General features: G+C 45.9%; 1 protein-coding gene and 1 long non-coding RNA gene across 2 annotated transcripts in view; both read right to left on the bottom strand.

Moving 5' to 3' along the window:
• The window catches only part of LOC137536851 (oocyte zinc finger protein XlCOF7.1-like), a 65,593-nt gene extending 42,988 nt beyond the window's left edge, over positions 1 to 22,605 (bottom strand). The window contains exons 1-7 of the mRNA XM_068259037.1: positions 22,438 to 22,605; positions 22,185 to 22,302; positions 20,232 to 20,399; positions 19,475 to 19,541; positions 19,282 to 19,379; positions 16,455 to 16,689; positions 11,942 to 13,167 (exon numbers count right to left, since the gene is read on the bottom strand). Of these exons, the coding sequence (XP_068115138.1) occupies positions 11,942 to 13,167; positions 16,455 to 16,689; positions 19,282 to 19,379; positions 19,475 to 19,541; positions 20,232 to 20,399; positions 22,185 to 22,280 (1,890 nt within the window). The 5' untranslated portion in view covers positions 22,281 to 22,302; positions 22,438 to 22,605. The remainder of the gene's footprint in view (positions 1 to 11,941; positions 13,168 to 16,454; positions 16,690 to 19,281; positions 19,380 to 19,474; positions 19,542 to 20,231; positions 20,400 to 22,184; positions 22,303 to 22,437) is intronic.
• Positions 8,191 to 11,027, bottom strand: LOC137534694 (uncharacterized). The gene is made up of 3 exons (XR_011024378.1): positions 10,937 to 11,027; positions 10,148 to 10,617; positions 8,191 to 9,703 (listed from the first exon to the last, which is right to left on the bottom strand). It is a non-coding gene; the product is annotated as an uncharacterized lncRNA (long non-coding RNA).
• Positions 22,606 to 27,210: the final 4,605 nt, after the last annotated feature.

Raw genomic sequence — 27,210 nt, 5'->3', positions numbered from 1 at the left:
CAGATTTACCTTCTGCTGCCACTCTGCCACCAGCTATTACGTCAAACAATAGCTATATATCTGTGTAATTTCTTTTACAAACAAAACCAAAAAACCATTAAAAAAAAAAAGGTTTAATTTTTCTGAGGTGCCCGGGTTGAAAACTGTGTTGTCCCAGTTGTGTATTGGACACAATGTGGGCTGCACGACCGCTGTCTGGGACCTCCTGTTGTGTTTATTTACGGCCTGGTATCACCGCTAGGTACCAGGGCTATTATGTCACGCTGCCTACCTGCTGCCACACTCACACTACTCCTCCATTACTCCTGCTGCTGCTCTCTGTCTGTGTTTCCCACTGCTAGGGTACACAGAATTACCTTCTGCTGCCACACTGCCACCAGCTATTACGTCAAACAATAGCTGCTCACAATACTCCTCCATTCCTCCTGCTGCTGCTGCTGTCTGTCTGTGTTTCCCACTGCCAGGGTACACAGATTTACCTTCTGCTGCCACTCTGCCACCAGCTATTACGTCAAACAATAGCTATATATCTGTGTAATTTCTTTTACAAACAAAACCAAAAAACCATTAAAAAAAAAAAGGTTTAATTTTTCTGAGGTGCCCGGGTTGAAAACTGTGTTGTCCCAGTTGTGTATTGGACACAATGTGGGCTGCACGACCGCTGTCTGGGACCTCCTGTTGTGTTTATTTACAGCCCTGGTATCACCGCTAGGTACCAGGGCTATTATGTCACGCTGCCTACCTGCTGCCACACTCACACTACTCCTCCATTACTCCTGCTGCTGCTGTCTGTCTGTGTTTCCCACTGCTAGGGTACACAGAATTACCTTCTGCTGCCACACTGCCACCAGCTATTACGTCAAACAATAGCTGCTCACAATACTCCTCCATTCCTCCTGCTGCTGCTGCTGTCTGTCTGTGTTTCCCACTGCCAGGGTACACAGATTTACCTTCTGCTGCCACTCTGCCACCAGCTATTACGTCAAACAATAGCTATATATCTGTGTAATTTCTTTTACAAACAAAACCAAAAAACCATTAAAAAAAAAAAGGTTTAATTTTTCTGAGGTGCCCGGGTTGAAAACTGTGTTGTCCCAGTTGTGTATTGGACACAATGTGGGCTGCACGACCGCTGTCTGGGACCTCCTGTTGTGTTTATTTACAGCCCTGGTATCACCGCTAGGTACCAGGGCTATTATGTCACGCTGCCTACCTGCTGCCACACTCACACTACTCCTCCATTACTCCTGCTGCTGCTGTCTGTCTGTGTTTCCCACTGCTAGGGTACACAGAATTACCTTCTGCTGCCACACTGCCACCAGCTATTACGTCAAACAATAGCTGCTCACAATACTCCTCCATTCCTCCTGCTGCTGCTGCTGTCTGTCTGTGTTTCCCACCGCCAGGGTACACAGATTTACCTTCTGCTGCCACTCTGCCACCAGCTATTACGTCAAACAATAGCTATATATCTGTGTAATTTCTTTTACAAACAAAACCAAAAAACCATTAAAAAAAAAAAGGTTTAATTTTTCTGAGGTGCCCGGGTTGAAAACTGTGTTGTCCCAGTTGTGTATTGGACACAATGTGGGCTGCACGACCGCTGTCTGGGACCTCCTGTTGTGTTTATTTACAGCCCTGGTATCACCGCTAGGTACCAGGGCTATTATGTCACGCTGCCTACCTGCTGCCACACTCACACTACTCCTCCATTACTCCTGCTGCTGCTGTCTGTCTGTGTTTCCCACTGCTAGGGTACACAGAATTACCTTCTGCTGCCACACTGCCACCAGCTATTACGTCAAACAATAGCTGCTCACAATACTCCTCCATTCCTCCTGCTGCTGCTGCTGTCTGTCTGTGTTTCCCACCGCCAGGGTACACAGATTTACCTTCTGCTGCCACTCTGCCACCAGCTATTACGTCAAACAATAGCTATATGTCTGTGTAATTTCTTTTACAAACAAAACCAAAAAACCATTAAAAAAAAAAAGGTTTAATTTTTCTGAGGTGCCCGGGTTGAAAACTGTGTTGTCCCAGTTGTGTGTTGGACACAATGTGGGCTGCACGACCGCTGTCTGGGACCTCCTGTTGTGTTTATTTACAGCCCTGGTATCACCGCTAGGTACCAGGGCTATTATGTCACGCTGCCTACCTGCTGCCACACTCACACTACTCCTCCATTACTCCTGCTGCTGCTGTCTGTCTGTGTTTCCCACTGCTAGGGTACACAGAATTACCTTCTGCTGCCACACTGCCACCAGCTATTACGTCAAACAATAGCTGCTCACAATACTCCTCCATTCCTCCTGCTGCTGCTGCTGTCTGTCTGTGTTTCCCACCGCCAGGGTACACAGATTTACCTTCTGCTGCCACTCTGCCACCAGCTATTACGTCAAACAATAGCTATATATCTGTGTAATTTCTTTTACAAACAAAACCAAAAAACCATTAAAAAAAAAAAGGTTTAATTTTTCTGAGGTGCCCGGGTTGAAAACTGTGTTGTCCCAGTTGTGTATTGGACACAATGTGGGCTGCACGACCGCTGTCTGGGACCTCCTGTTGTGTTTATTTACGGCCTGGTATCACCGCTAGGTACCAGGGCTATTATGTCACGCTGTCTACCTGCTGCCACACTCACACTACTCCTCCATTACTTCTGCTGCTGCTGTCTGTCTGTGTTTCCCACTGCCAGGGTACACAGAATTACCTTCTGCTGCCACACTGCCACCAGCTATTACGTCAAACAATAGCTGCTCACATAATTACTCCTCCATTCCTCCTCCTGCTGCTGCTGCTGTCTGTCTGTGTTTCCCACCGCCAGGGTACACAGATTTACCTTCTGCTGCCACTCTGCCACCAGCTATTACGTCAAAAAATAGCTATATATCTGTGTAATTGGTTGTAAAACCAAAACTACAAAACCATTACAAAAAAAGGTTTAATTTTTCTGAGGTGCCCGGGTTGAAAACTGTGTTGTCCCAGTTGTGTATTGGACACAATGTGGGCTGCACGACCGCTGTCTGGGACCTCCTGTTGTGTTTATTTACAGCCCTGGTATCACCGCTAGGTACCAGGGCTATTATGTCACGCTGCCTACCTGCTGCCACACTCACACTACTCCTCCATTACTCCTGCTGCTGCTGTCTGTCTGTGTTTCCCACTGCCAGGGTACACAGAATTACCTTCTGCTGCCACACTGCCACCAGCTATTACGTCAAACAATAGCTGCTCACATAATTACTCCTCCATTCCTCCTCCTGCTGCTGCTGCTGTCTGTCTGTGTTTCCCACCGCCAGGGTACACAGATTTACCTTCTGCTGCCACTCTGCCACCAGCTATTACGTCAAAAAATAGCTATATATCTGTGTAATTGGTTGTAAAACCAAAACTACAAAACCATTACAAAAAAAGGTTTAATTTTTCTGAGGTGCCCGGGTTGAAAACTGTGTTGTCCCAGTTGTGTATTGGACACAATGTGGGCTGCACGACCGCTGTCTGGGACCTCCTGTTGTGTTTATTTACAGCCCTGGTATCACCGCTAGGTACCAGGGCTATTATGTCACGCTGCCTACCTGCTGCCACACTCACACTACTCCTCCATTACTCCTGCTGCTGCTGTCTGTCTGTGTTTCCCACTGCTAGGGTACACAGAATTACCTTCTGCTGCCACACTGCCACCAGCTATTACGTCAAACAATAGCTGCTCACAATACTCCTCCATTCCTCCTGCTGCTGCTGCTGTCTGTCTGTCTGTGTTTCCCACCGCCAGGGTACACAGATTTACCTTCTGCTGCCACTCTGCCACCAGCTATTACGTCAAACAATAGCTATATATCTGTGTAATTTCTTTTACAAACAAAACCAAAAAACCATTAAAAAAAAAAAGGTTTAATTTTTCTGAGGTGCCCGGGTTGAAAACTGTGTTGTCCCAGTTGTGTATTGGACACAATGTGGGCTGCACGACCGCTGTCTGGGACCTCCTGTTGTGTTTATTTACGGCCTGGTATCACCGCTAGGTACCAGGGCTATTATGTCACGCTGTCTACCTGCTGCCACACTCACACTACTCCTCCATTACTCCTGCTGCTGCTGTCTGTCTGTGTTTCCCACTGCCAGGGTACACAGAATTACCTTCTGCTGCCACACTGCCACCAGCTATTACGTCAAACAATAGCTGCTCACATAATTACTCCTCCATTCCTCCTCCTGCTGCTGCTGCTGTCTGTCTGTGTTTCCCACCGCCAGGGTACACAGATTTACCTTCTGCTGCCACTCTGCCACCAGCTATTACGTCAAAAAATAGCTATATATCTGTGTAATTGGTTGTAAAACCAAAACTACAAAACCATTACAAAAAAAGGTTTAATTTTTCTGAGGTGCCCGGGTTGAAAACTGTGTTGTCCCAGTTGTGTATTGGACACAATGTGGGCTGCACGACCGCTGTCTGGGACCTCCTGTTGTGTTTATTTACAGCCCTGGTATCACCGCTAGGTACCAGGGCTATTATGTCACGCTGCCTACCTGCTGCCACACTCACACTACTCCTCCATTACTCCTGCTGCTGCTGTCTGTCTGTGTTTCCCACTGCCAGGGTACACAGAATTACCTTCTGCTGCCACACTGCCACCAGCTATTACGTCAAACAATAGCTGCTCACATAATTACTCCTCCATTCCTCCTCCTGCTGCTGCTGCTGTCTGTCTGTGTTTCCCACCGCCAGGGTACACAGATTTACCTTCTGCTGCCACTCTGCCACCAGCTATTACGTCAAAAAATAGCTATATATCTGTGTAATTGGTTGTAAAACCAAAACTACAAAACCATTACAAAAAAAGGTTTAATTTTTCTGAGGTGCCCGGGTTGAAAACTGTGTTGTCCCAGTTGTGTATTGGACACAATGTGGGCTGCACGACCGCTGTCTGGGACCTCCTGTTGTGTTTATTTACAGCCCTGGTATCACCGCTAGGTACCAGGGCTATTATGTCACGCTGCCTGCCTCATTGACTGCATGCTGCCACACACTCATCCTCCTCCTCCTGCTGCTGAATTTACCTCCTGCTGTCTGTGTGTTTCCACTGCCAGGGAGCACATACAATGGCGCTTCCAACATGCGTGCGCCACCAGCTATTTGTTGTTACGCTCAAAAATAGCTGCATTTCTTTAAAAAAAAAAAATGAAAAGAGAAATAAGTGAAGAAGAAGAAGACGATATAGGAGAAGATGAAGAAGAAGAAGAAGAAGAAGAAGAAGAAGAAGAAGAAGAAGAAGAAGAAGAAGATGAAGAAGATGATGAAGAAGAAGAAGAAGAAGAAGAAGATGAAGAAGATGAAGAAGAAGATGAAGAAGATGAAGAAGAAGATGAAGAAGATGAAGAAGAAGAAGATGAAGAAGAATAAGATGAAGAAGATGAAGAAGAAGATGAAGATGAAGAAGATGAAGAAGATGAAGAAGAAGATGAAGAAGATGAAGATGAAGAAGATGAAGAAGAAGAAGATGAAGAAGAAGATGAAGAAGATGAAGATGAAGAAGATGAAGAAGAAGAAGAAGAAGAAGAAGAAGAAGAAGACAATATAGAAGAAGAAGAAGAAGATATAGAAGAAGAAGAAGAAGAAGATATAGAAGATAAAGAAGAAGAAGAAGTATATACAGTACTGAACAAAATTCTGGACACAACTTCTCTTTTCACCTTTTTTTTTTTAAAGGAACATCCCCACATAATCACTTGCTGTTGTTACTTGGAAAAAAATATGTTTCTTGCATCATTCACCCTCAAAACAAGTGTTGGGAAGCTATTTAAGGCCAATTCGAATAGTCAGCTCGAATAATGAGCTCGAATACCGACTCGAATAGTGAGCTCGAAGTCCGAGGTCGAATCGAATAGTAAAATTTATTCGACTCGAATATTCGACTGACCTCGAATAATTTACTATTCGAATTCGACCAAACTCGAATTTTAAAAAGGGGTATTTGAGCACCACTGGAGAGAACGCTCTGAGTAGCAGTACAATAAAAGCATCCACCCTGCCAAAGACAGGTTTCACCTGTTAAGAAATGGCTGTTCGTATGACACAGCCTCTGACAGCATTTGTCCCTTTAAAGCGGACCCAAACCAAAAAATTTTTTAATTCAAAATATTTAGTTGCACCACTCTGACACATACAAATATAAATAAACACTCCTTCAAGCCTATGAGCATTTCAGTGCATGCTTTTCACCCTTCTCTTTTCATTACTAAGGTTATACAGGTGGCAGCCATTAGCAATTCCTCCATTGCCAGACACTACCTACTCCAGCAGTTTGCCGGATTCTGTCCCGGCAATATGAAAGGAAGGGAGGGGTTCCTCCAATAAATGTAAAATATTTTATATTTGCCATCATGCAGCTGAAAAAAGGCTGCTATTTATTATTATAATTTACAAAATAGATTTTATTTCTGAAATCTTGTATTTTTAATTTGGGTCCACTTTAAGGGCCAGGGACCAGGCTCACGATCCAACTCCAGGCAGGGAATCCGGAGGGCCACCAGGGGACCACGCTAAGTCCGAGCACTTCCAGGGAGGCTGCAGGCAGACCAGGTGTCAAATACAGGCGCACGCTCCCTTCACGATGTTGCAGAGGAGAGAGCGGCATCAATGTATCGTCGGTGATGTACATTAATATGTAACTGAGCAATGGTGCGTGGCTGCCAAACACTACAGCATCGGCTGACCATTGATGTAAACTATAGTAGTAAGATAGTGAGGTATAAAACGGAACTTATTTATTAATATAAAATAACGCATTTCTCAGACAAAACGTTCTCTGTTTCATCAGGCTAGTATATGTCAGGACAACATGGCACACCACAAGCATGATCCTGTAGGGTGCTTGGCCATAGTTGGCAAATATACGCTGTCCGATCTAATCAACAAGCTTGTCAGCACCCCTCATTCATGATCCTGTAGGATGCTTGGCCATGTGGACAACGACAAACCGTCCAATCTAGGCAACAAGGTTGTCAACACCCCTCATTCATAATCCTGTAGGATGCTTGGCCATGTGGATAACAACAAGCTGTCCAATCTAGGCAACAAGGTTGTCAGAACCCCCCAATTCATGATCCTGAAGGGTGCTTGGCCATAGTGGGCAAATATACGCTGTCCAATCTAATCAACAAGCTTGTCAGCACCCCTCATTCATGATCCTGTAGGATGCTTGGCCATGTGGACAACAACAAACTGTCCAATCTAGGCAACACGCTTGTCAGTACCCTCAATCATGATCCTGTAGGGTGCTTGGCCATGGTTGACAACCACACGCTGACCAATCTAATCAACAAGGTTGTCAGCAGCCCTCAATCATGATCCTGTAGAATGCTTGCCCATGTGGACAACAACAAACTGTCCAATCTAGGCAACAAGCTTGTCAGCACCCTCATTCATGATCCTGTATGCTTGGCCATGTGGATAACAACAAGCTGTCCAATCTAGGCAACAAGGTTGTCAGCAGCCCTCAATCATGATCCTGTAGAATGCTTGTCCGTGGTAGAATACCTCATGCAGTTCAATCTAATCAACAAGATTGTCAGCACCCCTCAATCATGATCCTGTAGAGCAGTGTTCCTAACCCCGTCCTCAAGGCCCACCAACAGTGCATGTTTTGTGGAAATCCACACAGGTAGTTAATTAGCTCTGCTGAGACACTAATTACCTCACCTGTGCAGGTTTGCGGTTTCCTGCAAAACATGTACTGTTGGTGGGCCTTGAGGATACAGTTGGGGAACTATGCTGTAGAGTGCTTGGCCATGGTAGACAGTCTCATCTAATCAACAAGGTTGTCAGCACCCCTCAATCACGATCCTGTAGTGTGCTTGGCCATGGTGGACAACCACACGCTGTCCAATCTAATCAAGGAGGTTGTCAGCACCCCATTGAATTGCATGCAAATGGTTTTTGTATTCCTCCACACACTGCATCAAATAACTGACAACTGTTTTGGGGTCTAACAGGGTCCTTTCTTTATCAAGCTACTGAGTACCTATGTTGTGCAAATCTGTGTCTGGTTTTCTGTGTGCTTTCTCGCACATATTCAGGCTTTACATAGCCCCAACCACACTCCTATTTTGTGTTGCTTTGCAGCCTGAAATGAACACACACACAAAATGCTTCCAGTGTTATTTACTATTTATTATGCAACTTATAACAGCCACGTGAAATATATAACAGCAACAGTTCAGGAAAAAACAGAATCACTGAAATGGGTAAAGTATCACCACCTGTGTATTTGTATCTGTATTTATTAGAACCACCTTTTGATTTAATGACATCTTTGAATCTGGTAGGCTAATTCTCTGCAAACTCTGGCACATACATACTGTGCAATATTTGCTCACTCTTATTTGCAGAACTGCTCAAGCTCAGTCAGATTGGATGGTGGCCATTGGTGGACATCAATCTTCAAGTCATTCCACAGATTATCGATGGGATATAAGTCTGGGCTCTGACTAAGCTATGCAAGGACATTGACCTCTTTCTCCTTCTGACATTGTGTGGTAAATGTTGTTGTTTGCTTTACATCACTGTTATGTTGGAAGGTGAGCCTTCATCTCATTGACAACTTTCTGGCCTGACATGTGCCCTAGTTCCTGCTGAAGAGAACCCCCCCCCCCCCCCCCAACAGGATTCTACCACCTCCATGCTGTAATGTAGGCATGGTGTTCTATGAATGGTGAGCGGTATTATCTTTTTGTCATCAAAAACACTTTTTCCAGTTGTCCTCATAATCTTTAAGGTGTATTTTGGCAAGCCTCAATTGAGACCTCAGGTGGCCTTTTTTTAGTAGTGACTTATTCCAAGCAACACTCCCATACAAGCCACATTGTGGAGCACTTGTGAAAATGTCACACATACATGACCACTATGTCATCATTTCTTGTAACTGGCTCAAAGTTGCCATAGACCTCTTAGCTTCCTCCTCACTCCTCCATACAGATCTGAAAGACTGTTATTAAATCCCCCTTCGCCTCTGTTAAAGTGACTCTGAAACAACCTAAAACAATTGAAAACCTTACCAGTCCTCTCTACATCTACATGTTCCTACGCTGTCCCTCCGTTAAAGCCATTGGACTTGCTGGTCAAATAGCTCTCAATCGTGAAGGCTTTCAGAAGTAGTCTGGTCCCTAAATACTTCTGAAGAAGAGCAACTCTGCACAAGCGTGTAGTCGTGCATGTGCAGTATGGAGTTGCTGGTCTTCTAAAGCTCTTGGGGACACGAGTGTTTCCAAAGACTTCCAAGGGCTTCTGAAGGAGGGAATTTTGAAAGGGGATAACAGGGGAATGAAGAGACGTCGAGAGGACTGAGAGGGCTCTATGGGATCTAGAGCTTTCTTTCTTCTTAGGTAAGTATCTAAGTTTTGTTTTTTTAGGGCACTTCAAGGTCACTTTGAGGTGCAGCTCAGGTCTTACATGCAGAACAGAGCAAAGCACAGGGGACAACAGACAGGATTCAGGAGGAGCGGCGGGGGGAGGTGGGTTACAAGCCTGAAGACAACCTGGAGATAATGAACAAGAGCCTTAGCCCATCGTCTATTAACCTGACAGGAAACAGAACAGCAGGGCCAGATGATGGAAAGACACAGCTACTGCACCTGTTACAGTAAATACTATAGTCAAAAGGCTAAAACGTAAGTACCTTAAATTCTACAATAGGCCTCCTAAAAATGCCTCTAATATTAAGGAAAAATTGTTCTAAAAGGGGGGAAAAATTAGGACTCCTGAAAGGATGTTTAAAGCGAGATAACCAGTGAAAAAACCTGATGTGTACAGGTATTTGGACCACGCAACACTACTAGCACAATAAGGAATCAAGGATATGAAAACGACAACGCGTGTATGTCCAAAAAATACCACTGTATTATCTCTTTATTATGTATCAAAAAATATATTAGTGCATACTAAGACTGTGATCCATATTAAAAGTTTGACAGATCTGTCAATACATTAAAAACATACATGGCCAGCCCACGCATCCAGCCATACACACTGCAGCCCCACAGAAATCAGGTTAGCCTGTCAGTGCTATTAACCTATGGATCTATGGGAGAAGGCAGTCCGGGATTTCAGAGAACTCAATGGCAACATCAAACAACTCCGTTGCTATAAAAATGCCTACCTTGGCCTCCATATTTATTCATCCTATCTACCATTTTTGCTTTCTGGTAGAGACCTTTATGTGGAGGAACTCCCATAGGGGATATATTCCTGATATGCCTAGATATTGGTTGTCTGGATGACAAGCAGGGTTTGCGAGTGCCCATAATTACGTTCAATTACTTTGAATATAGCCATCTAGTTTTTGAGATCCATGTCCTGTACTTTAAAGCCACCACTGAAACTTATCAGGAAAAGTGGCTGAAGAATTTTCTTGCTGGAGGACAAAATAATAAATGGATCCAGCAGGTGACTCCACCAACCAGACTCAACCTATAGTTTCTGGGTGGGAAGATTTTTCATCAACACCACATCTCTATTGTGGGGGGCAATTACAGATAGTCCCTGGTTAACAAACACGATAGGGACTGTAGGTTCCTTCTTAACCTGAATCCGTTTGTAAGCCAGAACTGTTCCACCTCTGTTCCCTGTGCGGGGCGTAGCAATAGGGGGTGCAGCGGTAGCGACCGCATCGGGGCCCTTGGGCCAGAGGGGCCCCAAAGGGCCCTCCCTTAACTACAGTATTAGTTCTCTATTGGTCCTGTGCTGATAATAATCACTTCTATAGATACTTTGAATAGTGGTGATCATTAACAAGCTGTTCCCCATCCCCTTCTTGCACCTCTGACACTGTAGTTGCCATTGGCTGGTTTTGGTGCGCCGTATCAATTGCTATGTATAGAGTGCCTGGGGGGCCCCATTGTAAAACTCGCATCGGGGCCCACAGCTCCTTAGCTACGCCACTGCCTGTGCCTCCTCTGTTCCACCCATTGCCTTCAGTGTTCTGGTGGTTGTACCATCTCTGCCTCTCCAGTATCCCTCTCTGCTGCAACCTCTGTCCCTGTATCACTTTTTATCCCCCTGTGCCACTTTTAGCCCCCCTGTGCCTTTTTCTGCCACCCCCTTCCCCTGTACCTCCTTTAGTCCACCAGTGCCACCTCCCATCTCCTGCACCCCTTTCTGTCTCCTTCTGTGCCTCCTTTATGTACCACCTTCCATCCCCTGTGCCTCTTTCTGTTCCCTTCTGTGCCTCCTTTAGTCCCCTGTGCCACCTTTAACAACACCAGAGAAGAGGCACAGGGGGACTAGGGATGAGCTCCGTAGAGCTTTGTAATGAAGAGTATAGCCACAGTGGAAGCAGTGCTTCTCTCACCTCTCCACCGGAGTACAATGCTATAAGTCCACCTCTCCACGCACCTCTCCCTCTAGTGCCCGGCATTTCTTCATGCCTGTTGTGATTGTGCCAGGCACTAGAGGAGAGTTGAGCGGAGAGGAGGTCACACAGTATTGTACTCAGGGAAATGAGAGAAGTACTGCTCCTGCTGTAGTTACATTCTGCATTATAGATTGTGCTTTGGGTAGCACAGAAGGGGGGTGCATTCTGGGACACGGGGTGGGGGGATTGAGGCTGCTCCTTCCTCCTTCTCTCTCTGAGCTGGAAGATGACGTCTTCAAGAAGAGATTAGTGGGCCGGTCGAATTACAGGCATTCATATGTTAGTATTCCGTAGGTAAGGTCTCTGCATACCTCCCGGCGGCTACCCCAAGTCAGACTCGGGATTACCGTTTCTGGCTTCTTTTTTTCCACCCTGAGCCTGAGTCGAGGTCACCACCAAAGACATTCATAGCCTCACTGCTTGTGTGTTTTCATAAGTAGTCTAGACTCTAGAGGTTCCTTTCGGAACCTCGGTGTGCAAGGGGTCTGTGATAGATTCCTTTCTCATGAAATACAATTTTTGTGCATAATTTATGAAAAAGTGCTTTGGTCTGTGTGACTTCTCTGGTGTTTATGTAAATCTCCATTATGGGTGAAACTTTTACCGCACTGACTACATGCAAAAGGACGCTCTCCTGTGTGGACTCTCTGGTGTCTAACCAAGTCTCCGATCTGAATGAAGCTTCTGCCACACTCAGTACATATAAAAGGAAGCTCGCCTGTGTGACTTCTGTGGTGTCTGAGGAAGGATGATTTGAGAGTGAAGCCTTTCCCACACGCTGAACACGAAAAAGGGCGTTCACCCGTATGACTCTTTTGGTGCATAAGAAGAGATCTTTTACAAATGAACCCTTTCCTACACTCTGAACATGTAAAGGGACGCTCACCTGTATGAGTCTTGTGGTGTAGAAGGAGGGATCTTTTACAAACAAACTTTTTCCCACACTCTGAACACGCGAAAGGAAGCTCACCTGTGTGACTTCTGTGATGGACAAGAAGCTCGCTTTTACGAATGAAATTCTTTCCGCACTCAGTACATGTAAAGGGACGTTCGCCTGTGTGAATTTTCTGGTGTGTAAGGAGGGATGATTTGACAGTGAAACTTTTCCCACACTCTGAACATGAATAAGGACGCTCACCTGTGTGACTTCTCTGGTGTCTAAGAAGGTCTCCATTTTGAATAAAACATTTCCCACACTGAGTGCATCTAAAATGACGCTCACCCCTGTGACCTCTCTGGTGTCTCAGAAGGTCTCCATTCTGAGTAAAACTTTTCCCACACTGAGTGCATGTAAACGGTCGCTCCCCTGTGTGAACTCTCTGGTGTTTCACAAATTGTGTCTTGTCAGTAAAACATTTCCCACACTCTGCGCAGGAAAATGTACCCTCCCCCGTGTGTGTTCTCTGATGGGCAAAAAGAAGTGTTCTCCTGCTAAAAGATTTCTCGCACTCGGAACATGGAAATTTCTTCTCCCATCTCCGTCTGATTGTAAAAGACTTATTGCCAGAAGACTCCTCAGCATTAGATAGATTTGGTGAGGTATCCGTAGTGTGAGATCTCGGCTGGATATTTGAGGTAACAGGAAGTGATCTGTAAGAAGGTTCTTCAGGATTAGAGGGATCCGGTGATCTCTCCTCATGGTAAAGTCTGTGATGTGTATTTCCAGTAATGGGGTTTCCTCCTGGAGAATATTGTGTGACACCATTGTCTGCATTATCATCTGGAGGTGAGGTGTCCGAGGTGTTCCTCACATCCTGTCCATCTATTGGGGAAATAATAATAATAGTTATACAATATGCATTCTCCTGTGTGTAGGCAGCAGTCATGTATGTGGCTCTAGCAGTGACGGATATCATTTAGCTCTGGTGTGTGTGACAGGAGTGCTGGGGAAGAGATAATGGGGTGCACATATCTTCCTGTCAGAGGGGTCCCCACATCCTGTCCAACTACTGGGGAAAATACTAATAGTTATAGAACATGCATTCTCAAAAGGGGCTTGATTCACAAAGCAGTGCTAAAGGTTAGCACGCTGGTGAAAAGCCCTTTATCATGCCTAAACACAGTTTAGGCGTGATAAGTTTAGGTGTGATAAGTTTAGGCGTGATAAGTTTAGGCGCGATAAGTTTAGGCGTGATAACTATAGCACCAACTGGGTTAGCACCGCAGTGCACAGCTGATTAAAAGTTTTGTGCTAGCAAAGTCTGTTGCACTTCGCATAGAGTTTAATGGCGCTGCTTTGTGTGCAGGCCTTTGCGCGTGATCTAAACTTAGCACGCCTACACTTATCATGCCTAAACTTATCACGCCTAAACTGGCTTTTCACCAGCGTGGTGCAATGGTTATCACGCCTAAAGTCTCTAACTGGGTTAGCACCACTTTGTGAATCAAGGCCAATGATATAACAAAAGGCATCACATGCAATGTAAATGATATACAATCACATCAGCCTTGGTGCATCAGGTAATGGTGGAGGTACACCAATTACTTTCTTACAGGAAAGAAAGGAGATACATTTAGTTCCACCTCATTTGTTGATAATATGACCACATGAAGAACTCAATAGGACTTTCTGCCCATCCTGTGTACAATCACTAAAGAATTACCATAATGGCCATAGTTAAGATCAGCTGACTTTCACCAGTGATTCATAACACACAGATGGGATTAGAAGAGCACAGATGTCACTGATCACACATCCCCAGCAACTGTCAGCTGTCTTAAAGGACACTGGAAGTGATGGGGATATGGAGGCTGCCATACAGAATTTATTTCCTTTTAAACAATCTTGGTTGTCTGGCTGTCTTGCTTATCTTTCATGCACCAGTAGTGTCTTAATCACGCACCTGAAACGAGCATGCAACTAATCCAGGCAGACTATTCAGAGCACCTGATCTGCATGCTTGCTCAGGTCTAAAGCCTTGTACACACACCTGGCTTAAGTCGGCTGAAACAACCTATAATGACCACCTTAGCCGATAATGTGGCATGTGTACGACAGCTGGCAACCGGGGGTTGCTCACCCCCAGTGACACCACTCCCCCACCGATCCCATTGTTTGTACCGCTCCCTCGACCCCCGTGTGATATCACACACATGCAGCTCCTCGTCCCTCTGTCGCCCCCCCCTCGCATAGCAAAACAGCGCATCGTCACAACGTGAAGCACTGTCACCCAGGGGATGCAAAAAATTTGCACATGGACGCTAATTTTTATGCAAAAAAACACATTTTCGGCCAAAAAAAACTGAAGACTTGGAGAAATTGTGACCAGATAGAAAAGGAAAATTAAATTTAATTCATTTTTTGACATGATTTTGTGTTTGAAACTTTTATTACGTTATACTCAAAATGTATACTAGATCCTTGCTTGACACATTTTGGTAGGTTACAGGCAAACATTTCAAGAAAATTAATTGCACCACTTTTTGCACAGAAATCCAACAGATATTGAACGCCAGGGAGGTTAAAGGGACACTTAAGTCAAACAAAAAAAATGAGTTTTACTCACCTATGGCTTCCAATAGCCCCCTTTAGCTGTCCGGTGCCCTCGCTGTCTCCCTCCGATCCTCCTGGCCCCGCCAGCAGCCACTTCCTGTTTCGGTGACAGGAGCTGACAGGCTTGGGACGCGAGTGATTCTTCGCATTCCCAGACATATTAGTACCCTCTATGCTGCTATATGGTACAGTATATGATATATGCTATAGCAGCATAGATGGCGATATTGTGGCCAGGAATGCGAAGAATCACTCGCGTCCCCAGCCTGTCAGCTCCTGTCACCGAAACAGGAAGTGGCTGCCGGTGGGGCCAGGAGGATCAGAGGGAGATGGCGAGGGCACCGGACAGCTGCAGCGGGCTATTGGAAGCCCCAGGTGAGTAAAACTCATTTTTTTTTGTTTGACTTAAGTGTCCCTTTAAAGTTTACCTGAGATAAAAATAAAAAAAATGTATACATACCTGAGGCTTCCTCCAGCCCCCTTCAGGCTGATTGGGCCCTTGCCATCCTCCCATGCCACATGGATCCTCTGCTAGGCGGCCCAGTAATTCAGACAGGAGGCACAGGCGGTCTGGCTGCGCACGCTCCCTCATCGCCGGGAGCGTTTTGTGCCTGCACGACAGGCGGTGCAAGCAAGGCTGGCCGAGACGCGTATGCACAGTTCCCCCCAACTTGCTGATTTACTGGGTCGCCTATTGGAGAATCCAGGTGCCCTGGGAGGGCAGCAAAGGGACCCATGAGCCTGAAGGGGTCTGGAGGGGACTTTTTTAAGGAACTCAGGTTTCCTTACAGACCAGTGGGTGGAGCCATGCAAATCCTACTTTTATATCCATGAGGTCATACAGTGCATCCAAAGCTGCTGGTGTACAGAATGCATCCAGCCTTATATACACAGCCATGGACTCCAGCTTCCACACAGATTTAAAGTCTCAGCTTCCTTTTACCGGTTGATGCGAGGGGCGGCTGATACATCACCATTTTAATTCAATCTGCATAGCTGACACTCATAGATGCAACATAAAACAATACCCCTGCCAGGACCCCTGGCATCAGGTGCAGAGATTACAGGGGCGGCATGTTTGTACTGTGTGCTTACAACATGCAGTCAGAGTAGAAGGAGAACCGAGAGGAGAGAGAGTGAAAGGAAGAGGTCATCAATGGTGAAAAGCAGCTTGTTGTGCTGTGTGATGAGCCTGACAGTGAGTGAGGAGGGGGGAGGCAGGAGAGCAGCAGTGTTTCATTTGACTTGCACAGCAGAAGGGAGGAGGTGGCAGTGGCACTGCTGTCCTGATTAAGGAGGAATGGGGGATGGCTGACTGGCTGAGCAGTTTGTTTGTCACAGACTTGCAGCTAGCCAGTGTGTGTGGAGCTGCAGCATGTCATGTCCCAAGTTGTTGCATATGCTCTCTTGCTGACTGAGAACATTAAATGAAGCAGAGTAAATAGTCCGATGCTGTGCGATCACAATAGGGGGGGGCATCCTCACAAGTTTGCTTCAGGCAGCAAAAAGTCTAGAACCGGCCCTGCCCCTGTCTCCATTGTGCATTTATTACTCACCATTATCACTGCCCAGAAAAGCTTCCTCTTTTATTATCTTCAGGTCACTCTCCTCCTCAGACTGCTGATCCCCCGTCACATATGTCTCTTCTTCCTCCTCTTTAAGGGTTCTCATCATGTCGCCCTCCTCCGTAGACAGCTGGATGCTCCTCACATACATCTCTTCTTCTTCCTCGTTAGTGGTCACCATCATTACAACCTCTTCTTTTTCCACATCAGCTGACGGTTCTTCACACTAAGTACACAGAGAAAATAAAGTATAATCTTTTCAACAATAATGCTGAAGAGTATCTCCTCATACAGTTTGGAATCATGTTTGTAGTCCCTAAAAGCGGGGGTGTCAAACTCAAACACAAAGTGGGCCAAAATTGAACACTGGGACCGAGTTGCAGGCCAACCTCATTGTCAAGTGGCCACCTCTCTCCCTTATAAAAGCTCCCTGGGGACTAATGGTCACCATTACTCGCTCCCCTATACAGTTCTCTGGTGTCTTGTGACCCCCTCACCTGCTATACAGTTCCTTGGTGTCTAGTGGCTTTCCTCCTTCTCCTATACAGTTCCCTGGTGTCTAGTGGCCCCCTTCATCCCCTATACAGTTCCCTGGCATCTAGTGCTTTCTGCCTCCCTCCCCCATATGGTTTCTCTGATGATCTAGGGCTTCACCTCCAATATACCTTTCCTGTTGGTCTACAGTGGACCAAGCACAGTGGAAGGTGGGGAAACCACTTGCATGCCAAATTGGATAGCTCTGTGGGCCAGATTTGGCCCTCAGGCCAGAGTTTGAATTGTATGCCCTAAAGCCTTTTACACACACTAGAGTAAACTCGGCCAAGGCAGCTGATAATGTCCGCCTCTGCTGAGAATCCAGTATGTGTACAGCGGCCTCCAATGCCACCTGACTCCTCTGCCAGGGTTCAGCCTGGCTGATCGATTCGGACAATCGCTGTCAGAGAATATTGTTCTCCCCACTCACCCCAGCTACTGTGTAACATCGCGCAAAAAAAGTGGGATCAGCGCATCACCAGGCCGCCTCTGAATGGCCTCAGCTCAGAGATGCGCTGAGCCCCCCCAGAAACTGCAAACGCACCTTGAACCCAAACAGAGGCTCTGCATATACACCAAAGGAAAACTATTAAGTGGGAGCAGCTGACCAGAAATAAATCAATCAAACATAGCAAAGAAATGAACAGCGCTACTTAAAAACAGATGAGTGCTTACCTGCAAAAAAGTGCACACCCCACTCATGGGATTCAAATACACAATGAGCATACACATGACCTGTCTACCACTTGGAGGATGTTAGTTTCACTAACAATTTGCAATTTGTTAGGTACTTGTCCCTCCCACTGTCGAAGAAGTCTTTCCTCCATGGGAGGGGACCTAACACTAACTAAATTCTACCTATGCATATGCATAGCCTGGGCGCGCTACCAGTAAAATTGAGAATTGCGCAAAAAAAGTGGGATCAGCGCATCACCAGGCCGCCTCTGAATGGCCTCAGCTCAGAGATGCGCTGAGCCCCCCCAGAAACTGCAAACGCACCTTGAACCCAAACAGAGGCTCTGCATATACACCAAAGGAAAACTATTAAGTGGGAGCAGCTGACCAGAAATAAATCAATCAAACATAGCAAAGAAATGAACAGCGCTACTTAAAAACAGATGAGTGCTTACCTGCAAAAAAGTGCACACCCCACTCATGGGATTCAAATACACAATGAGCATACACATGACCTGTCTACCACTTGGAGGATGTTAGTTTCACTAACAATTTGCAATTTGTTAGGTACTTGTCCCTCCCACTGTCGAAGAAGTCTTTCCTCCATGGGAGGGGACCTAACACTAACTAAATTCTACCTATGCATATGCATAGCCTGGGCGCGCTACCAGTAAAATTGAGAATTGCGCAAAAAAAGTGGGATCAGCGCATCACCAGGCCGCCTCTGAATGGCCTCAGCTCAGAGATGCGCTGAGCCCCCCCAGAAACTGCAAACGCACCTTGAACCCAAACAGAGGCTCTGCATATACACCAAAGGAAAACTATTATATTATATTATTACACTATACTGTGTAACATCATTCACATGCCACATAGCAACAAAGCACATTGCTAACTTGCAGGCTAGCGACACATCTGTACAACCTCGGCCCTGCAATGTCACCAAAGGGATCGGGTATTGATACATGTGTATGAGGATTTAGTGCCACCTAAAGATATATATCTCACCACAGTGCATAGACGAATAATGCCAGTTTGTAATACTAATGCAATAGGGACCAGTGACTTAGTGCAACCTCTACAAGGCTAAATCTAAAATATATTCACAAAATGGACTATGCAGAACTTCTTAATGATCCAATAGAAAACTATTTATTAAACATCATAATTTATCCATGACACAAACACTAGAAACCCACATGAAGCAAAACATCTCAAAATGTTTCTGCGCAGAAACAGACACATTTTAAAATCTGAGGGGCCATCAAAACACTGCTATCCAATGGCTAAACTTGCTTGCGGAGACGGCGGTCATCCTGACTCAATTCGCCTGCGCAGTCAAGCAACCACATGCTGATATAACACTCAGTCACCCATACTATACCAAGCACACAGCAGCTGCCTCCCTCTAAGAGGGACAAAGTCCATAAAGTAGTGAACTTATGCATGCATGAAAGGCTAGCAGAGCAGATACTAGATCCCTCCATCTCGCTAGTCCAAATTAAAGCACGAGCAATGGCAGGTGCAGAGAGCGTTTTGGCAAAGCACAGAAAGCAGGGTATAGGCTAGGACTTGAATGGAATAGTATACTTGCGTATCAACATCCTACCTGATAATGGTGGGGGATGGTGTGATCTTCCCATGCAGAAACCCAGGAATAAAGAGGACCTGTATGTCTCTCTGGTGGGTTTCCATTACTGAATCCATCTGTAGGAAACACACCGGCTGGATATATTATTTTCGTGTATTTATCAGATGACAGGAGGATCACCTCTTTAAAAGAAATGAGGGTCTTCTCTTACCTGGTGATGTGAGGGGCAACTGAATCTCCATCATCACTTCCTTGTGTCCGTCTAAATACTGCCACTGCTGTATGGAGAAACAGACAGTGACATCCTGACACCATATAGTCGGAGTGTCTAACTCAAAAACAAAGTGTTACGAAACTGAACACTGGGACCAAGTTACGGGCCACTCTCAATGTCTAGTGGCCCCCACCTTCCCCTATACAGTTCCCAGGTGTCTGGTGGCCCCCTCCCTCCCCTAGTGTCTAATGCCTCCTATGTCCCTTATTTGTTTTCTAGTGGTCCTTCTTCCCACCCCTATACAGACCCCTTGTGCTTAATGGCCCCCTCCCTTCCCTATACAGTTCCCTGGTTTCAAGTGCCCTCCCTTTTTCCCCTATATAGTTCCCTGGTGTCTAGTGGCCTCCTTCTACCCCTAAACTGTTCCCTGGTGTCTGGTGGTTTCCTCTTACACCCCTATACAGTTCCCTGGTCTCTGGTATTTTCCACCTCCTGTCTTTTTGGTGATCTAGGGCTTCACCTCTGATAGGGCTTCACAAGTGGTCTAGAGTGGACCAAACATAACGCAACATAACGTAAGTGGGGAAACCACTTGTGGGCCACATGTGCTGGCCCTGCAGGCCTGATTTGGTGCACGGGCCAGAGTTTGACATGTATGCCTTATAGAAACCTGACGCACACAATGATACAGTCACCTTCCAGACACATCCTTTGTGTTACCAGATATTGTCCCATACTTTCCATCACTGCTCACCTTTCCTGTCAGCAGCTCAGTCATCTTGTGGAGGATTTCTAGAATCTTCTTGTTTTTCCTCTCAGGTGACAGTGAGGGAGGTGCAAGAACTGTGATGGGGGATGGGCCATGGAGACGGCTGCCAGGAAGCAATAGCTTACCAGACGTCTTCTTCACCACTTCATAATCCTGTGTAATAACATACAGTAACAGCAATAATCATGTACATTCCCAGAATCCTCCACACCTCTCCAGCAAGGTCTGTGTTTTATTATGCAGCTCTATTCACACTAGATCCCCTGCCGAAACATTTTCCAGAGCAGAAAGCAACAGCCATGCAGAATGGGCCATTCACACATACTGGACTTCACCATATCCGGGATTGTCCTTTACGGTCTGCAACCCACAAATCTGGTGAATGCATTGCTATTCATCATATAAAATAGAATGTCCCCACTTCTGAGTGCAGCCGACACTACAGAAAGCAGGGAATTTGTAAAATACAGATACGCTGCCATTCCCGACAAGTGTAAACTGACCCTTAGGGCAGGGCTTAACAAAAGCCCCTGCAACCCTAACTGCTGCAGGGGGAGGGAGGGCTAAGGGGCCACGCCCTTGTGGTGATTTGCAGTGTAGTGGCAGCAGAGTGTCATACTTTACCGACTTCCAGCGGCAGGACAGGTCCTCACACCTCTCTGCATGGTAGCCGCCCGCAACATGTCAGGTTGCTTTGTTGTGATTTGGAATTCTGCTTATGCACCTGAACTTGAAACTACAATCTGTAAAGAAGAATCAAGGAGTCTATGGGCCTGATTCACAAAGCGGTGCAAAGTGTTTGCACGCCTGTGAAAAGCCCTTTATCACGCCTAAACTCAGTTTAGGCGTGATAAAATTAAACTCGTGCGAAATTCCGCGCGCAATCGCCCGGCGCACGGTCCAGTTCGCGCGATGTGCCCATTAAACCCTATGGGCGCTGCGCGCGGAATTGCGCGATTGCGCGCGCAAAACTTTGCGCGCGGGACTTTGCGCGCGATAAAGAGCAAAAGCGGTGCTAACTCAGCAGTGCACAGCTTATCACGCCTAAAGTCTTTTAGGCGTGATAACTCAGTTATCACCGCTTTGTGAATCAAGCCCTATGTGTTACATTGGGTGTTTGGCTGTAAAAAAGCTCCCCCATGAACGGACTTGTTTTTTGTTGAGTAGGTAAAGTATGATGTTCAGCTATATTACTATACTATATACTCTGCTATATATTGAGGAGTAGAGGAGAATGTACACACAAGCTAGTTTTGGGGGGAAGGGGAAGGAGTTGTGCCTCTGCCTTAGAGATAGGAGTGATGTCATATGACCCTCCCAGAATCCTTCTGGATAGTGTAATGGTTAAGGCAGGGGTCTCAAACTCAATTTACATGGGGGCCGCAGGAGGCAAAGTCAGGATGAGGCTGGGCCGCATAAGGAATTTCACAATCACGGCGCATCGCCGCCTCTGCCCACCCCTCTCACTCTTCCTGCACAGAGAGGGGCGGAAGAGGTGGCGATCCGTACGGCGATTGACGTCAGGAGGGGCAGAGCTGAAGCTGAAAGCTATGCCCCTTCCAGGAAATGCCAGCGGATTGCCCCCCGGCGATTTGGGGGCTCTGCAGCCCTCGTTTAGCTGCGGGGATGCGGCGGATTACTTGGGAGCACTGAAGCGAACTATAAGGAAGCTTTTGCCAGCGAGGGCCACAAAATATTGTATCAAGGGCCGCAAATGGCCCGCGGGCCGCGAGTTTGAGACCCCTGGGTTAAGGGCTCTGCCTCTGACACAAGAGACCAGGGTTTGAACCTCGGATCTTCCTGTTCAGCAAGCTGCACCTATTCAGTGAGGAGACCTTGAGTAAGACTCCTTGCTGCTGTGACTGTAGATCTGGCGCTTTGAGTTTGCCAAAAAAAAAAAGTGCAATATAAATGTTGTGTGTCTTGTTGTCTCCTCACCTCTCCAGTCAGCAGGTAGATGATCTCCAGGGTGAGATTTAATATCCTCTCAGTCATGTGACTCCGGTCCTCCTCCATCCTCACTGATGAGATCATTTGATTTATACGGGAATCTTTTCTGTAGAGGAATAATAGACAGAAAATTGTCAGCACTGTAGACTACAGGGATGTATTTTTGGCGTTGCTTAAAAGATTCTTCTATTATATTACGCATTAAATATGTCTACATCTACTGTTCTTGGATATTACTTACATGTATTATTATTTGCCAATACAGTCCTTTGAGCCACCAACTACACCATGTGTAAATAGTAGCAGCAGCAGTAACTGCTTAGTGGGTAATGGTATACGAGATGTGACATAAGGGAACTGTTGTGTATATATAATAAATAAATATAATACAGAAAACAAAAATAAATATCTTCCCTCCTCGGCTGCAGGTCCCAGCAATGTCTTCTCCCTACTTCCTCTGACTCTGTTTTTTCATCTGAGCTTTCCACAAATGAGATCACCATCTTGTGGAGAGTAGAGGAATTGCAGCCATCATTATACTGCTTTGTACCATGGCTGCCCATAATGTTACAGCTGGTTCTAGATATTTTGCTGCCTGAAGCAATTTTTAAATGATGGCCCTCATGTCTACATACACTAAGGATATTGAAGGTAAACCCAGGGTACTACCAATAGCTACTGAGCCATCTAAAAATAAAAATACTGATATTTCACTACGGATATCGAACGAAATATTAATGGTACTGAGACCTGTGAAACTTGGGGAGAATTGCTGCCTTCCTGTGTCATTGCCTGATGCTGTCACCTCACTTTGCCTCATAGAAGTCCAGGACGGTTGTGCCTGAAGTCTATGATCAGTTTCGTGGTTTTTGTTGAGTTGAGGTCAAGCTTATTGTCCTAGCACCAGTTGCAAATTCTCTCGATCTCCTGGTGGTAGGCTTGTTCAGCACTCTTGTCTAGGAGGCCTATAATAAGCGTACATATTGTATGACCGTCGGTGAGTTGGATGCCCCGAGAGCCGAATGATGGCTTTCCCTGCTGCTGCAAAACTCCCCGGTGGCGTTAAAAATACTATTCCTCCTCCGAGTCATCGCAACTTGAAGGAAGATGTAATTCAGGGACCGGCAATCGTCGGAGCCCCGAATTATCGTTACGTGTCCCATGCAGCATAACATTGCTGCTATGGGGCGCCTGGTTTTGGTGCCCAGTGGTGAGTTCCATGCGCCAAAACCACCTGCTTCGCTATGATGGTGGTGTCATCCACAAACTTCATCATCTTGACAGAGTCATCTTGTGAGGTGCAGAAGTTTGTGTATAGGGAGAACAAGATTGGTGACAGAACACATCCTTGCCGAGCACTTGTGCTGGTGGTTTGCACATATTTTATGGACTAATACTAACATGAATTATTTTTACCCATGATGCTTGTTAAATTTACATAGTTCCATTAAGAGGGTCACACACTGTGCAAAAATTATTTTCCAGTTTTTCAATAAAAAAGCGATCGATTGTATGGAAAATATGGAGGTTTTATATTTTTTCAATCAAGAAATGTGATTGAATTACCCTTTTTTTAGTATTTGTTGATGGGCCATGGTGGAAAATTGTGATCAGCTTTTCAGATAATTGAATCATGCAGGACAGATGGTAAATATATTGCTTTATAGACCTAAACAATTTTTTAACCATTTTGTTCATATTTGGGGAAAAACGTAACACGTGTGCGTTACATTGGTCAAAGGTTTCAAAATGTACAATTATGGTAATCGATAAAATAGAACAAAATATATATATATAAATTTCTATGGTGTGTCGCCACCTTTAAGATGCCCCTCACAATACAATAAAAGTTTCTATTTTTCTATTTTTCAATAGAAACGATTGGTTTTATAGAAAAATTTAATGGTGTCGGATATATTGTACATTTCTTGATTTATAGAGGTAGACAAAACAAAGTGTTGTAAAAATAAAAGCTTTTAATGGCTTGCTGATAAATCGAAATGATGCGAGCTTTCAGAGATCTAGTCCCCGTCTTTGATGCATCAGCTGCATGACAGCACAGTTATCAGACCAGACACTGTAGGTGGTAACCCCCTGCATCTGCATTAGCACTCACTGAAGCAATTTCGGCATTTGGTACACAGTAGTTGGACATTAAGGCCCTTTTACACTTATTGGGCCTGATTCACAAAGCGGTGCTAACAGCACGCTGGTGAAAAGCCCTTTATCACGCCTAAACTCAGTTTAGGCATGATAAGTTTAGGTGTGATAAGTTTAGGCATGATAAGTTTAGGTGTGATAAGTTTAGGCATGATAAGTTTAGGTGTGATAAGTTTAGGCATGATAAGTTTAAGCACCAACTGGGTTAGCACCGCAGTGCACAGCTGATCAAAAGTTTTGCGCTAGCAAAGTCTGGTGCACATCGCATAGAGTTTAATGGCGCTCTGCTTTGCGTGCAGGACTTTGCGCGCGATCTAAACTTATCTAAACTTATCACGCCTAAACTTATCACGCCTAAACTGGCTTTTCACCAGCGTGGTGCAATGGTTATCACGCCTAACGTCTCTAACTGGGTTAGCACCACTTTGTGAATCGAGCCCATTGTGTCATGTTGCATCTTTGTATTCTCACCCGCTGCAGCTTGTCGTTGTCGCAGTGGCCATTAAAGTCTATGAGACATGACACACTGTGACTCAATGCAACAGAAGTGCTCCAGGCTTCGCAGCAGTAATCTACAAGTTGCCACATCAGAAGTCGTGTGTTCTTTTTTTTTTTTTCTTTGGTTGCACTTTGGCTAAAACGTGGAGTGCAACTTTTCGGCTGTGATGCGATTTTTCCAAATCACACTTCTACTGCAGCACAGTAATGTAAGAGGACCCTAAAAGTGTTTATGCAAACTGGAGCCTCCTTCCCATCTCCTTTCCTAGAATTATGAACCTCCATCCATCTCAGATTTACACAGTGTCAGTTCCTGGATGCTTTCAAAGAGTCCAGACAGTGATTCTGGGATGTATCCAGCGGGTTGATAATAGGACATTATGGGCCTGGGTCTATCTCCAACAAAACAAGAACAATTCATCAGAAACACCAGTAAATCCTAAATAAATAAATATCACCATCCAGTCAATATCAAACTTGGTGTGAGCTACATATGAACATATACTGTCCCTCTGACCAGGGCAGTTTCTAGGCTAAACTGCACCAGGGCGAGGATGTAAAAATTGCGTTCCCCACCACCCCACCCCAGTGGACTCGTGAACTCTTGCTCTTTAGGGCCAATCACACAGCCACAGGTCACAAGTAGATCTGCCTACTTACTAGTAGTGACCAGACGCTCATCCAGGAGAAAGCAGGGACCAGGAAAACACAAAAGCGAAGAGAGCCCAGTAAGCAAACTCCTCCATTGGTGCCGCACACTGACAGCCTGCAGTATAAAGGACATCAGGTGATTATCACGCGGTGGTGACATGATGATGACTTGACATCTGATGCAGGCAGCCTAGAAAGAGTTAAGGAAGGCGATCGAGCTGGGAATCTTCTTCTTCCATTTGTCTGCACCGCACGTCACCATCTCCCCAGCGGTCACGTCCTTTTGCCTGCACCCTCTTTTTCTACTTGCTGGTCTGTGCCCAGGGTGGTTGCACTGCCTGCACTGCCCAAGAAACGGCCTTGCCTCTGACTCATGTGAAGGTGAAGTATTTGCATGGCCGCCACGTGGGCACAAGCAACCCATGCGGTAGCTTGGGGCCTCACCTTCTGCAGTGGCCTCAGGCCTCCCCTGCTGGGCTGCTCTGCTGCAGGGATGCTCTCCACGGCCCCCCATGGAGAGCATCCCTGGGATGCTAAGCGGCAGAGGAGAGCAGTGGGAGTCGGCACTGGATCGTGGACAAGTGAGCTCCCAGTCACCGCAACTCAGGACAGAAGAGGACCACGGAGCAGCAGTGCTACGTGGGTGGGAGACAGGTTGGGGGATGTTTTTTCTATCCAATAAGTGGAGGACCACTGCTGCCTTCACTTTTTCCATTTTTACTTTAGGCCTCTTTTCCATGGACGGCTGAACTGCTCATTTGTCAAACAGTTCAGCGGCCTGGATGCCGGTCACAAGTACCGTTTAGCTTTAGTTACATTCAGCCGAATGGCCGGATTTGGTAACACAGTGCGTGTCACATTTGACACATGGCAGTGTTACCCGGTGGTGGAAAAAAACATATCTTGTTGCACCTGCCGTGCTCAGATGCAGTTACATGGGGAAGGGGGGGCATCTACCACCTGTGCCAAGTGGTACAGAGTGCCCAGCCAGTGAATGGGAGCAACTGACAGGCAGTGAATTCACCACCTTCAGCTGCTCAAGGAAAAGAGGCCTTAAAGGGCAACTGAAGTGAGAGGTATAAGGAGGCTGCCATATTGGGGGGTAAGACGTCTGAAAGGGGGGGGGGGGGGTATGGCTGAAATTGTGGTGAAAACCCTCCCACAGTGTGATGTTATGATCATGGTCCTGACAGTTTGTGGTCTGTGGACATCGTTGCATTGTGGGAAATATATTGCTTCAACAGAAATTGCACGGTATGTGTACTAAGCATCATACAAATTAGGCAAGAAGTTTTGAATCAGGATGATACCATAGAATAAGAGTAAGCAAGCTTTCGGCTGTATAGCCTTCAAGCCTTACAAAGGCTATGCTGCCGAAAGCTTGCTTACTCTTATTCTTTTAAGTTGGCCAATAAATGGTATCATCCTAAATCAAAACTTATTGCTTTTACTGATGGCTAACACCAGGTACAATACCCCACTCCGCCACTCCCCTCCCCCAACCCTAACCCTCCTGGTATACGTTTGATAGTGAATGTAGGCTGTTTCGACGTGTAGGTTATTACGTCGGAACACCCCACCAGATTAGATAGCGATGCAGGAATAGTACCTTTTCCATGAATGCAGGCTGTAGTTCTCACATTCTCCACTAGGTGGCTATCTCACAAAGAGCAGCTGGAATGCAAAGACAGGAAGCATTGGAATC

This window comes from Hyperolius riggenbachi, chromosome 10 (assembly GCF_040937935.1).
Source record: "Hyperolius riggenbachi isolate aHypRig1 chromosome 10, aHypRig1.pri, whole genome shotgun sequence".
NCBI lineage: Eukaryota > Metazoa > Chordata > Amphibia > Anura > Hyperoliidae > Hyperolius > Hyperolius riggenbachi.
Note: the sequence above shows the minus strand (reverse complement) of the source record. Positions and strands in the feature narration are given on the sequence as shown.